Raw genomic sequence first — 14,273 nt, forward strand, 5'->3', positions numbered from 1 at the left:
GTCTGCTTCTGATCTCACAGTTCATGACTTGGAGCCCCACATCAAGCTCTCTGCTGTCAATGTGGAGCCTGCTTCAGATCCTCTGTCTTCCTCTCTCTGCCCTTCCCTGTGTGCGCTCTCTCTTAAAAATAAATTAAAATAAAATAAGGGTGGCTGGGTGGCTCAGTCGGTTAAGCACCTGACTCTTGATTTTGGCTCAAGTCATGATCTCAGGTTTGTGAGACTGAGTCCCCTGTTGGGCTCTGAACTGGCAGTGTGGAGCCTGCTTGGGATTCTCTGTCTCTTTCTGCTCCTCCTGCACTGGCACTGTCTCTGTCTCTCTCAAAATAAATAAACTTCAAAATAAAATAAAAAATAAGGTTTACAGTTCAATGAGTTTTGACAAATGTATACATCCATGCGTCAACAGCCACAGTCAAAATCTAGAATTTTTCTGTCATCCTTAGGTATAAGAAAGTAGAAAAGTAAAGAGGCACGTAAACTATAAGAGCCTCTCTCCAACTTTAGCATTACAGCTTTCTGCTAAAACAGTGCTTATGCTAGGTGAGTCATTCTCAACCTTGAGCGTGCTTCAGAATCACTAAAGAAGCTCAAAAATGCACAAGAAGCACTCCAGACCAATTAAATCAGAATTTAGGTATGGTATTCATGCATCCATGTATTTTTTTTTTTTTTTAAGATTTTATTTGTAAGTAATCTCTATGCCCAATATGGGCTCCAACTCACAACCTGGAGATCAAGAGCCACATGCTCCACCCAGTGAGCCAGCCAGGTGCCCCATTCATGTATTTTTTTAAAACTTCCAAGCTCAGAAGATATTGAGAACCACTATAATCTTACAAATAGATTTTTAGCTCTCATCCTCTTCTCCGCCAACTTAACTCCTCAGTCTTCACATCTTACTTCAAAGGTCACATCTTCAGGGATCTCTTTTTGAACCCCTCTCCTTTGCTGTAATCTCTTTCTTATATCTACTTGTGGTTTTAGTTATGTCTGTATCCACTATATTGTAAGCTCCTCGGATCTAGGACATACAGCACGCATAACAATACATACAAATGAATGTATAAATGAATCTGTGAATGGAGATGTTTGTACCATCACTTAGCGCAGGTTAAGGGGGACGGCAGTACAAGTCCTGGGACAACTGGGGGATGCCTATGGCGTGTCGGTGGCCCTTGCAGGAAAGACCCTCCCAGGGCCTGCAAAGCCAAGGAGCCTTTCTTTACCTCAGGAACTTTCCGAGGCTTGCAGGGAAAACCCGGCAAAAGACGCGTCTTGCGGCGCGGCCGGCGTTGTGCGGCCTCCAGCCGAAAGGAGTCGCTGTGGATAGATAGCAGCTTCCGGCCCGCTTTTCCCTTCTCTCTGCCACCGGCGCCAGCACGTCCTGTTTTCGTTGGCTGCTCTCGGATGGCTGCCACCGCTGGAGCTGCCGCTGTCTCTTAGTGCTGCTCCTCGCTCGGCTAGCTGAGGGCGGCGCGGCCTCTTCTTTTGTCCGGTTACCCTGCGCATTGTCCCGAAGGGTGCCGCTTTTCCCGCGGCCGGCAGCATGGGCCGGGAGTCACGGTGAGGCGGCGCGCTGAGAGGGCGAGCGGGCGGGCGGTTTCCTTGAAGTGGGGGAAAGAGGCGGGAGTTGAGGTGCCAGCGGGGCCAGGCCTGACCCCGGGCGGCCCCACGTGCGGCCAGCGCTGACCTCGGCCACTAGAGGGGCTGGGGGACCCCGGCCGAGGGAGTGGCTGTATTTGGGGCGGTGACGGCCACGGGGTTCCCAGCACTGCCTTCGCCGGTTCCAGCCCCTGGAGTGGGACCACCCCTCCAGGGCGTCAGTGATTGGGCACCACATCCCGCCATTTCCATGGAGCCCACCGTGATCGCTCTGGCAGCAGTGATCCCAGTTGAATTTCTTGCAGTTCGCATTTGCCACGTTTGCTTGGCGCCTGTTGCTGCCTATTTTAGTTCTTTGTGTGGTATTTTCCCAAGTCAGTTGAAAGGAGCGTGGAGACCAATATTTTTACATCACCTACAACATTGTACATGACTAGGCTTTTAGTGGGCTACAGTAATTGTTGCATGGAGATTTGTTTTGCAGATAGATTTCATATTTCTTTGTTACGTGTTTTCTGTCCTTTTAAAGCTGTGCATTGGGAGGTCTTACTAGAATTAGGATATCTCTTCAAAACTTTAGATTGTTACCTGGTTTGGGACCTTGAGGTTTTGATCTCAGCGATGAGTATTTATTTGCTTTGTATTTAGCAGTTACTAAAAGATCCTTTTTATCTGGGATATAAATAATAGTTTATTTTTTGTTAAAATTGTTTAATGTTTTTTCATTTTTTGAGAGACAGAGTGCAAGTGGGGGAGGGGCCTAGAGGGAGGGAGACACAGAACTCAAAGCAGGCTCCAGGCTCTGAACTGTCAGCACAGAGCCCAACTGCGTGGCTGGAACTCATGAACTGTGAGATGATGACCTGAACTGAAGTTGGAGGCTTAACTGACTGAGCCACCCAGTTGACCCTTAATAGTTTATTGACATATAATTAACATTCAGGGAAATAGACAAAGCTTAAGGGTAGAGCTGAAATTTAGCAAATCCATAAACTGTGGAAACATCACCCGGATAAAGATAAAGAATATTTCTACATCTGCACAAAATTCCTGGGGCGTCTTTTAAATCTTCTTGAAGGCATTGGCTGTTCATTTGGCTACCCAGAGCAGAAACCTGCAAGTGTACTTATTTGATTCATTTTTCTCTCTTAACTGTCTCAACCCAATACGATTCTATATCCTCTCTCCATTCCTGCTCTCTATGACTTAATTCAGACCTAATTATTTAGTGCTCAGACTGCTACACTTGCCTCAAATTGATTATTTTCCTGTGATCTTGCCCTTCTAATAGATTCCTCACACTGCAGCCAGAGTGACACTTCTTAAATAAAGATTATGTCATTCCTCTCTTTTTGTCTGTTTTGGTTCTTTCAAGATGAAGTCACACTCTTCAGCCCGCCTTCAGGGCCCTTCACAATTAAGTCTCTTCCAGCCCTTTAGCCTTCTTCCCTGGCTTGTTTTCTAGGTTAGTTTAGGGACTGATGAAAGGTTCAGAGATGGGAAGATCAAGGTGTTAGAGAAATAAGTGAAGAGCCCAGTTTGCCTGCATGTGAAGGTGTCATGAAAGGTTGAAGAAAAGTGGTAGGAGGTAGGTTCTGAAATGGAGTTGGGTCCAGAATGTGGGTGGATTGTAGATTTAGTTTCGAAGTTAAGATTTTAATTGAGAGCCTTTGAAGATTTTAAGAAATGAGTGTGTATGTTTATAATGTCAGAATTCTGCTTTATGAAGATTACCTTAGCAGCAATGAGTAAAACAGATTTAAGGGAAAAGAGGGTAGAAGCAAGAAGATTTCTAAAGGTCTTCTAAAATGCCCTAACTACATAACTTTGATATGGAGTCATGACAGAACTCTGAGGAGGTGATAAAATTGAAAAGAATCACAGAGGTGAAATTGGTGATATTTGGTGTTTTATTGGTTGTGTAGAATGAGATATTGAAGATAATTGATACTTTGAGCCTACTGACTGAAAGTTGGGATGACAAATGGTTTGGGGAGGGAAAGGCAGTAAGTTTGAGTTTCTAGGGGCACCTGGGTGGCTCAGTCAGTTAAGCGTCCAACTTCAGCTCAGGTCATGATGATCTCATGGTCTGTGGGTTCGAGCCCTGCATCAGGCTCTGTGCTGACAGCTCAGAGCCTGGAGCCTACTTACGATTTTGTGTCTCCCTCTCTCTCTGAGCATCCCCTGCTCATGCTGTCTATCTGTCTGTCTCTCTCAAAAATAAATAAACATTAAAAAATAAGCTTGGGTTTCTACACATTTAATTTCACGTGCTTAAAGGATAATGAGGTATACTCATTCCCTAGCCATCTTATCCACGTTTATCGCTTTAGGTAGCCTTTGTACACTGATGACTCCCTTGGTGAACCCTGGACTCATATTTTCAACTACCTCCTGTACATCTCCATGTGAATGCCTAATATCCTGATTTCCCACTCTCCCCCCACATCTACTTCTCAAGCTTCCTATCTTAGTACGCAGCAACTTTGTCTTTCTGCTTGGTCTGCGCAAGTATCTCAGCAACACTCGTGACTTCTCCCTTGCTGTCCCACTTGACATTGAATTAGTCCTTAAATACAATCAGCTCTAGCTCCGTGATATCTACATTTTGACCCTTCCTATGGCAACTCTGAACCTGACATTCTGATCCATGCCACTACTCTCTTACTTGGGTGATTGCTATAGCATTCTACCTGTTTTCCTTGCTTCTGCACTTGGCTTCCTTCAGTTTGTTCTCCCCCCAGCAGCCAAATTTTTTTTTTTTTTAAGTTTATTTATTTTGAGAGGGCATGCACATATGCATTCGTTGGGGAGGGGCAGAGAGAGAGGGAGAGAGCATCCTAAGCAGTCTCCGTGCTATTGGTGCAGAGCCTGATGTGGGGCTCTAACCCAGGAATCATGAAGTCATGACCTGAGCTGAAATCAAGAGTCGGATGCTTAGCCAACTGAGCCACCCAGGTACCTCCAGACTAATGCTTTAAAAACTGATGTAACGTTGCTCCTGTGCTTAAAATTTTCCAGTAACCTCAACTTACTCAGATCTATAAGGCTCTACAAATCTGTGCATGTTTGGCTGCGCTATGGTATCTCTGACCTCATTTCATGGTACTCTTTCTTGGTCATTCAGCCCTAGCCACATCTGCCTTCCTTGCTGTTCCTTGGACACACCAGTCAAACTTTGTCTTCAGGGTCTTTGCACTTGTGGTGCCTGAAAAGTTTCTCCCCGATATATCTACACGGTTCTTTTTACTTTTCTCAAACTTCTGAAATGTCTCTTAGCACATTTTTCTCTAGTCACCTACTGTAAAATAGCAAACCTCCTACCTCCCATCCTCTCTTTCATCTACTCTAATATGTTTTTCTCCTTAGCACCACGTGATGGTGATGTATTGTTTATTTTTTTCTTTACTTAACTGGTCATCCTTTTTTTTTTTTTTTACCAGAATGCAAGTTGCTTTGGACCCAGAGGCAGGAGTTTGATCTGTTCTTTTTACTGTCCTTGTTTCCCTTTTAAGATAGTTTTTTTTCCCCTCTCTACATGGACTATAAATGAAGGAATCATTACTTCCCTCTGATTTTAAGAATTGTAGGGGTTCCTGGCTGGCTCAGTGAGAAGAGCATGTGATTCTTGATCTCAGGGTTGTGATTTCAAGCCCCACGTTGGTTGTGGAGATTACTTAAATAAATAAACTTAAAAAAAAAGAGTTTATGTGTATAAAGTCCTTTCATTGTTGGGGCGCCTGGGTGGCTCAGTCGGTTGAGCGTCCGACTTTGGCTCACATCATGATCTCGTGGTCTGTGAGTTCGAGCCCCACGTCGGGCTCTTTGCTGACAGCTCGGAGCCTGGAACCGGCTTTGGATTCTGTGTCTCCCTCTTTCTCTGCCCCTCCCCCACTCATGCTCTGTCTTTCTCTCTCTCTGTCAAAAATAAATAAACGTTAAAAAAATTAAAAAAAAACAAAGTCCTTTCATTGTTTAATTTGTGTGCTGAGATATATTGGGAAAATGTGATTAAATAAAATATCATACAAGCTAACTGTGTTTCCTAAACTTAATCTTGACCTTACTTTCTAGCCATTATCGGAAGCGGTCAGCATCAAGGGGGCGCTCTGGAAGTCGATCTAGAAGTCGCTCACCTGACAAAAGAAGTAAACGTGGAGATGACAGGCGGTCTAGAAGCCGAGATAGAGATAGAAGGAGAGAGAGGTCTCGTAGCAGGGATAAAAGAAGATCTCGGTCAAGAGACCGGAAGCGCCTGAGGTAAGAATTTAAAGATTCACGATAAATTGGTCTCTGTCAGCTAAATTCAGCTTCTTTAAAAGTGTGACTTGGACTGGATTTTAGCGGCCCCTTTATAGGCACTCTGTTTTAACTCCAGCTTGTTTGATTAGGTCAAGAAGTGATTTGCCTGGAACAAAGACTTTCAAACAGTATTTTAAGTTTGGAAACGTTTGGCTCTATTTCCTGTAATCCAAAGAGAACCAAATAAATAAAAATTAAGAAAGGGTGGGCAGTGCCCAGCTGGGATTAGTGGGTAGAGCATACAATTCTTGATTGCTGGTTTATGAGTTTTACCCTTATGTTGGGTGTGGAGCCTACTTAAAAACCAAAACCAAAACCAAACCAAAGAGAACCTTCAGAGCCCCCTGAGGGAGGTTTTAAAAGCCAGTAAAAGATAAGGTAATATGCTGTCAAGGGGGTTCTGTTCTAATTCTGTCCCAAGAACGCTGACCACTATGTTCAGAGCAGCCACTAAAGCTGATAGGAGAAGGAAAAAGGACAGAGCTACCCAAGCCCTACTTGCTGTTTGTCACTTTAAAAAAAAAAAATTTTAAGGATTTGTATTTTTAAGTAATCCCTACACCCATTGTGGGGCTCAAACTTACCCAAAATCATGAGTTGATTGCTCTACTGACTGAGCCATCCAGGTGCTCCCGTTTGACACAATTTTTAAAAACCATTTTATTTTTTATTTTTTTTTATTTTTATTAAAAAAAATTTTTTTTTTTTAACGTTTATTTATTTTTGAGACAGAGAGAGACAGAGCACGAATGGGGGAGGGTCAGAGAGAGAGGGAGACACAGAATCTGAAACAGGCTTCAGGCTCTGAGCAGTCAGCACAGAGCCTGATGCGGGGCTCGAACTCACGGACCGCGAGATCGTGACCTGAGCCGAAGTCGGACGCTCAACCGACTGAGCCACCCAGGTGCCCCTTAAAAACCATTTTAGATTTAAACGAAAGAACACCCTAATTTTTATTTTACGTGCTTGCATTTTCTTAGGCACGAATCAAGCAGCTATAACCTTCCTAAGAGGTGAAAGACATTGTCTTTAAATAAAAATCTTCTCCACACCAAAAAAAATTTCTGATAAGTTTTTTATTAAAATAGGAAAGAAGACAGGGTTGTATAGGTGTTATGAACTAATCACAGAAAAAAAACCCTATTTTTTTCCAAACATTAGAAGGAGAACTAGCAAAGGTACTCAGGGAGAATATTCATCTTTTAGAATGCATATAGTGCAATTTCTTCAGTTTTGTATTATGTGGTCCCAGGAACAGTTTCATATAATTCAGTCAAGTATGTGTTAAGTGAAATTGATTACTTAAGATAATGTCTTTAACTTTTGAGAGTGAATCATGAGGTTTTAGGGACACCTGGGTGGCTCCGTCAGTTAAGCGTCCAACTTTGGCTCGGGTCATGATTTCACACTTCATGAGTTTGAACCCTGCATAGGGCTCTCTGCTGTCAGCGCCGAGCCTGCTTCGGATCCTCTGTCTCCCTCTCTCTCTGCCCCTCCCTGACTTGTGCTTTTTTTTCTTGCTCTTTCAAAAATAAATAAACTTAAAATAAAAAAAAGAATCATGAGGTTTTAGAGCAAGAAGGATTTTGAGATTATGTAAGTAAAGTCTCCATATCATATAGATAAGGAAACTGAGCCACAGAGTTGATCTGCCATATGTCATGTGACTGCCAGCTCTAGAATAGAAATTTTTGTTTCCTACTCTTCATGTCTGTGATCTTCCCATAGCCCCATTGTGCCTATCATTATACTTAGGTTTTGGCTGATTTTGGGTTTTAGATTTTCTACTATAGGCCGTAGATTTCAAAAAGCTATTATGACAGATTTGCTATGTTTTTCAACAAATATCATTTTGGAATTAGTATCAGTTTTTTGTTGACCATTTTTAAGAATTGGCTTTACTTGTTCCCTGTTTATTTACTAAAGTTTATTTATTTATTTTGAGAGAGAGAACCAGCAGGGGAGGGGAAGGGAGAAAGAATTGAATGCAGGCTCCATGCTGTCATGCTGTCAGTGCAGAGTCCATTGAGGGACTTGAACTCATTAATCCAGATATCATGACCTGAGCCCAAACCAAGAGTCAGACCCTTAACAAACTGAGCTACCTAGGCGCCCTACTTGTTCCCTATCTATCTATCTATTTTTAAAATTTATTTATTTTGAGAGAGAGAAAGAGAGAGCTGGGGAGGGGCAGAGAGAGAGGGAGAGAGAATCCTAAGCACGCTCCACACTGTCAGTGCAGAATCTGATGTGTGGCTTGAACTCACCAACTGTGAGATCATGACCTGAGCCAAAACCAAGAGGCAGACGCTAAACCAACTGAACCACCTAGGTGCCCCAATTGTTCCCTATTTATATCTGATTTGATGGTTAATTGAAATCTCAGGCTTTAGTAATGGTAATAATTAAGAAGCTCTTTCAACATGGCACAGAAACATTATCTGAAAGAATCTCTAATTGGTCATAGAATGAATGGAAAGTATCTTTTCAGGCGTTCCAGAAGTAGAGAGAGAGATCGAAGTCGAGAGCGAAGAAGATCTCGAAGTCGAGACAGGAGACGCTCCAGGAGTAGAAGCCGAGGCCGGCGATCCAGATCCTCAAGTCCTGGCAATAAAAGCAAGAAAGCTGAGAATAGGTAATGTTATCATTGGACTGTATCTGTCTTGCAGGTTGGGAACTGACTTTTCACTATTCCTTTTCTCTCTTTCTTTTTTTTTTTTTTCCCACTGATTTTGGCTGCTATGATGAACTGTTGGTTGAATTTTAATAGGTTGTAAAGCTTGTAAATTATTGGAAAATACTAGATTCGATTGGTTTTAACACTCAATACATTGTTCTCTTTAATATCTACTTTTAATAGTTAGGAATATATTATATAAACCTCTTCCTAGGAACTCTGGTTTTCTTTTGAGGTATGTTTTTAACATTTTTAACATTGATTTGACAGATAACTTTTTTTTTAACGTTTATTTTTGAGAGAGAGAGAGCGGGAGCAGAAGGGGGGGAAGAGAGAGTGGGAGAGAGAGAATCTTAAGCAGGCTCTGTGCTAACAGCTCAGGACCTGATATGGGGCTCAAACTCATGAACCTTGAGATTGTGACCTGAGCTGAAATCAAGAGTCAGATGGTTAACTGACTGAGCCACCCAAGCATCCCATTTGACAGTTTTTAAATCATGACATGTATTACTGAATTGCTGTTCAGGATGGGTGTGAACTTTGCTTGTGTTAAGTTAAATATACATGTTTCCTTAACATGCCAGTACCATTCAATTTTGAGTTATTGGTTATGTCTTTTAGACATAATATGTTTACTTTTTTATCTGTGTCATTTATGTTTATTCTTTATATTTCTCTTGTCAATGGTTCATTCTTTTCCTGTTTGTAAAAGTGGTGTCAAAGGATAGTCAATACATGAATTTGTGTCTGTTTTCTGTACCTTCTTCATATTAGTCGTGAGGATTTTTTTCCTGTCATTAATTTTGTTAGTTTTATTTTACTGAGGTCCATATAATAATGTCCATTAGGACTATTTTAAGTTAAAATATAAATTCAGAAAAGTGAATGAAGTATAAATATGCAGTTTATTAAGTAATTATAAAGCAATACTCATGTAAACACCACTAAGGTTTAGAAATACAACATTGTCAGTATCTCCAGAAGCCATCCATGTCTGTTCTCTAACCTAGCTCTTTACTACCCTAGATAAAACCATTCCTGACTTTTGTACTAGTAACTTCTTTCTATTTATTTATCATCTGTGTTTGCATCTGGAAAAAGAATAGTTTAGATTTGTATGTTTTTTTAACTTTACCTGAATGAATCACATATTCTTTTGTATCTGTGTTGGTGATTGTTTGAGACTCATCTGTGTTACATATAACAGTAGGTCGTTTTCATTGCTGAATACTATTCTGCGGCATAAATATACCACTATATATCCATTTTACTGAGGTACGTGTTGTTTTAACTTTTAGGTGCTTGTGAATGTTTTTTTTTAAAGTTTATTACATTTATTTTGGGGAGAGAGAGAGAGAAAGAGAGCAAGTGAGGGAGGGGTGGAGAGAGAGGGAGACACAGAAGGAATCTGAAGCAGGCTCCAGGCTCTAAGCTGTCAGCACAGAGCCCGATCTGGGGCTCGAACTTGTGGACTGTGAGGTCATGACCTGAGCCGAAGTTAGATGCTCAACTGACTGAACCACCCAGGTGCCCTGTGAATATTTGTATGTATGTTTCCTAGTGTACATGTGCATGAGTTTCCCTAGTCTGTATATATAAATGAATTACATGGCCATAGAATTAACATAGCTTCAAAAAAAAAAAAAAAAGAATTAACATACCTTCATTTTTACTAGGTGATCCCAAATGCTTTCCAGAGGGGTTATACTAATTATACTCCCACAAACATTATGATAATTGTGTTGTCTCGTACCCTTCCTAGTATTTGGTATTGTCAGTCCTTCTAATTTTTGCTAACTGGTTAGATATGTTATACCAATATCATTGTGGTTTTAATTTGTATTTCTCTACCAGTGAGGTTGAACATCTTTTCATATGTTTGCTTGTCATTCGAATTTCTTCTTTTCTGAAGTATGTTAAAAATCTTTTTGCTTATTTTCCTGTTGGGTTGTTTCTTTAAAAATTGATTCATAGGAAGTTTTTGTTGTTATTTTTAAATATCCTGGATGGTTGTTTACTGTCATTTTTATGAATGGCAAATATATTCTCTTACTCTGTAGTTTGTCTTTTCACTCTGCAATGATACTTTTGATGAACAGAGACTTAAGAAAGAAGAAACATTTCTCGATTCATTTTGTGTATTGAGAAGAATGTAGATATTAAAACCTGACAAGGGCAGTGTGAGAAAATTATAGGCTATACTCATTCTAAACATAAATATTATATCAAATCCAACCATATGTAAAAAAAATAATTATGACTTAGTTGGATTTATTCTAGAAATGGAAGATTAGTTTAACGTTAGAAAATGTATCATTGTAATACTTTATATTAGTAAGAGCCAAAGTGAAAATTCTTAGTTATTTAAGTAGATTCAGAGAAGTGTTTTTTGTGTTTTCTTAAAATTTTTAAAAAAATCTTTATTTTTTTAGTTTACATCCACATTAGCATGTAGTGCAACAATGCTTTTAGGAGTAGATTCCTTAATGCCCCTTACCCATTTAGCCCATCCCCTCTCCCATAGCCCCTCTAGTAACCTTTTGTTTGTTCTCCATATTTAAGAGTCTCTTATGTTTTTGCCCCTTATGTTCATCTAGAGTCCTCATATGAGTGAAGTCATATGATAGTTGTCTTTCTCTAATTTCGTTTAGCATAATACCCTCTAGTTCCATCCACGTAGTTGCAAATGGCAAGGTGTCATTCTTTTTGTTGCCGAGTAATACTCCATTGTATAGATATACCACATCTTCTTTATCCATTCATCCATCCATGGACATTTGGGCTCTTTCCATACTTTGGCTATTGTCGATAGTGCTGCTATAAACATTGGGGTACATGTGCCCCTTCGAAACAGCATACCTGTATCTTGGATACATACCTAGTAGTGCAATTGCTAGGTTGTAGGGTAGTTCTAATTTTAATTTTTTGAGGAAACTCCATACTGTTTTCCAGAGTGGCTGCATCAGCTTGCATTGCCACCAACAATGCAAAGAGATCCTCTTTCTCCTCATCCTCGCCAACATCTGTTGTTGCCTGAGTTGTTGATGTTAGCCATTCTGACAGGTGTGAGGTGGTATCTCATTGTGGTTTTGATTTGTATTTCCCTAATGATGAGTGATGTTGAGCATTTTTTCACATGTCGGTTAGCCATCTGGATGTCTTCTTTGGAGAAGTGTCTATTCATGTCTTTTGCCCGTTTCTTCACTCGATTATTTGTTTTTTGGGTGTTGAGTTTGAGAAGTTCTTTACGGAGTTTGGATACTAACCCTTTATCTAATAATGTTGTTTGCAAATATCTTTTCCCATTCCGTCAGTTGCCTTTTCGTTTTGCTGATTGTTTCCTTTGTGGTGTAGGAGCTTTTTATTTTGATGAGGTCCCAATAGTTCATGTTTGCTTTTGTTTCCCTTGCCTCCAGAGATGTGTTGAGTAAGAAGTTGCTGAGGCCGAGGTCAAAGAGGTTTTTGCCTGCTTTCTCCTCGAGGATTTTGATGGCTTCCTGCCTTACATTTAGGTCTTTCATCCATTTTGAGTTTATTTTCGTGTATGGTGTAAGAAAGTGGTCCAGGTTCATTTTTCTGCATGTCGCTGTCCAGTTTTCCCAGCACCATTTGCTGAAGAGACTGTCTTTATTCCATTGGATATTCTTTCCTGCTTTGTGAAAGATGAGTTGGCCATACATTTGTGGGTCCATTTCTGGGTTCTCTATTCTGTTCCATTGATCTGAGGGTCTGTTTTTGTGCCAGTACCATACTGTCTTGATGATTACAGCTTTCTAATACAGCCTAAAGTCCAGGACTGTGATGCCTCCTGCTTTGGTTTTCTTTTTGAAGATTGTTGTTGCTACTTAGGGTCTTTTCTGGTTCTTAGCATACATGGATAGAAAAGTATTTGACAAACTGATTGAAAAATTAGAAATGCAATGGCATAAACAATCTTTTTTTTTTTTAATTTTTATTATTTTTGAGAGACAGAGAGACAGAACATGAATGGGGGAGGAGCAGAGAGAGAGGGGGACACAGAATCCAAAGCAGGCTCCAGGCTCTGTGCTGATAGCACAGAGCCCGACGCGCACAAACTGTGAGATCATGACCTTAGGCAAAGTTGAATGCTCAACTGACTGAGCCACCCAGCTGCCCCTCTAATGTACTTTTTTTTTACTTTTTTTTTTTTTAACGTTTATTTATTTTTGAGACAGAGAGAGACAGCATGAACAGGGGAGGGTCAGAGAGAGGGAGACACAGAATCTGAAACAGGCTCCAGGCCCTGAGCTGTCAGCACAGAGCCCGACGCGGGGCTCGAACTCACTGACCATGAAATCATGACCTGAGTCAAAGTCGGCCGCTTAACAGACTGAGCCACCCAGGCGCCCCTCTAATGTACTTTTAAAAGCACCAATTATAAGGGGTGTAAAAGTAGACTGAAATGATTGCATTAAAATAAGAAATTTTATTCATTATAAGATATCATACATAGGGGAAAATGCACGTCTATTGGGGTTTTAAACATTATTGCATACCAAATTATCTTGTAGAATATTAATGTTTTGGTATATTTCTTTGTGTGTCAAATTTTACCTCCTATTTAAATTTTGTAATTATTTTTATGTGATATGTCCACTTTTTCTTGGGCAAATTGCCAAATATTTAATAATTAATGTTATTTGTTGCTACTTATAGGATTAAGTTTTCATTATATTTCCAGGATGTTTATTAACGTAATATGAAAGTGAAATTGACTCTCAGAAGTTAAATGTAAAATGCAGGTCGGGGCACCTGGGTGGCTCAGTCATTTAAGCATCTGACTCTTGATTTCAGCTGAGGTCATGATCTCGTGGGTTCGGTTCGTGGGTTTGAGCCCTGCATCAGGCTCCATGCTGTCGGTGTGGATCCTGCTTGGGATTCTCTCTTCCTCTCTCTCTGCTCCTCCCACACTCATGCTGCCTCTGTCTCTCTCAAAATAAATAAATAAACTTTAAAAAAAAAAGTAAAATGCAGGTCTTTACAAATATTTTAAGGGGTGTGTGGGTGGCTCAGTTCGGTTGAGCGTCCCACTTCAGCTCAGGTCATGATGTTGCAGTTTGTCAGTTCAAGCCCCGCATCGGGCTTTGTGCTGACAGCTCAGCACGTGGAGCCTGCTTTAGATTCTGTGTCTTCCTATCTTTCTGACCCTCCCCTGCTCACACTCTGTCTCTGTTTCTCTCAAAAATAAAAATTATAAAAAATTAAAAAAAAAATTTTTAAATGTGAATGTTTCTGAATACAAATAGATGATGTTTCTTTTTTTCTTTTTTTTGTAGGTCTAGGTCCAAAGAGAAAACAGATAGTGGGGAAAGTTCTAAAGAGAAGAAAAAAGACAAAGATGACAAGGAAGATGAAAAAGAAAAAGATGCTGGTGTATGTTTACTAACAAATAATTGTATAATATCAAGCTTGTTTCTGTAATCACAGATTGTTGTTTTTTTTATTGCTATGTATTTTGAACTTTAAAAAAATTATTTATTTATTCATTTTTAAATGTTTATTTTTGAGAGCTAGAGAGAGCACGAACAAGGAAGGGGCATAGAGAAAGGGAGAAACAGAATCCAAAGCAGGCTCCAGGTCCTGAGTTTCAGTATAGAGCCTGATATGGGGCTTGAACTCACAACTGCCATACCATGACCTGAGGTGAAATCAAGAGTTGGTCGTTTAA

The 14,273-nt window shown here is 40.3% G+C and overlaps 1 protein-coding gene across 1 annotated transcript in view; it reads left to right on the top strand.

Annotated features, from left to right (window-relative positions):
* The first annotated feature begins 1,385 nt into the window (after positions 1-1,385).
* DDX46 (DEAD-box helicase 46) overlaps positions 1,386-14,273 on the top strand; it is an 82,963-nt gene continuing 70,075 nt past the window's right edge. The window contains exons 1-4 of the mRNA XM_027076659.2: positions 1,386-1,566; positions 5,680-5,865; positions 8,399-8,542; positions 13,882-13,978. Of these exons, the coding sequence (XP_026932460.1) occupies positions 1,550-1,566; positions 5,680-5,865; positions 8,399-8,542; positions 13,882-13,978 (444 nt within the window). The 5' untranslated portion in view covers positions 1,386-1,549. The remainder of the gene's footprint in view (positions 1,567-5,679; positions 5,866-8,398; positions 8,543-13,881; positions 13,979-14,273) is intronic.

Source organism: Acinonyx jubatus, chromosome A1 (genome assembly GCF_027475565.1).
Source record: "Acinonyx jubatus isolate Ajub_Pintada_27869175 chromosome A1, VMU_Ajub_asm_v1.0, whole genome shotgun sequence".
Classification (NCBI taxonomy): domain Eukaryota; kingdom Metazoa; phylum Chordata; class Mammalia; order Carnivora; family Felidae; genus Acinonyx; species Acinonyx jubatus.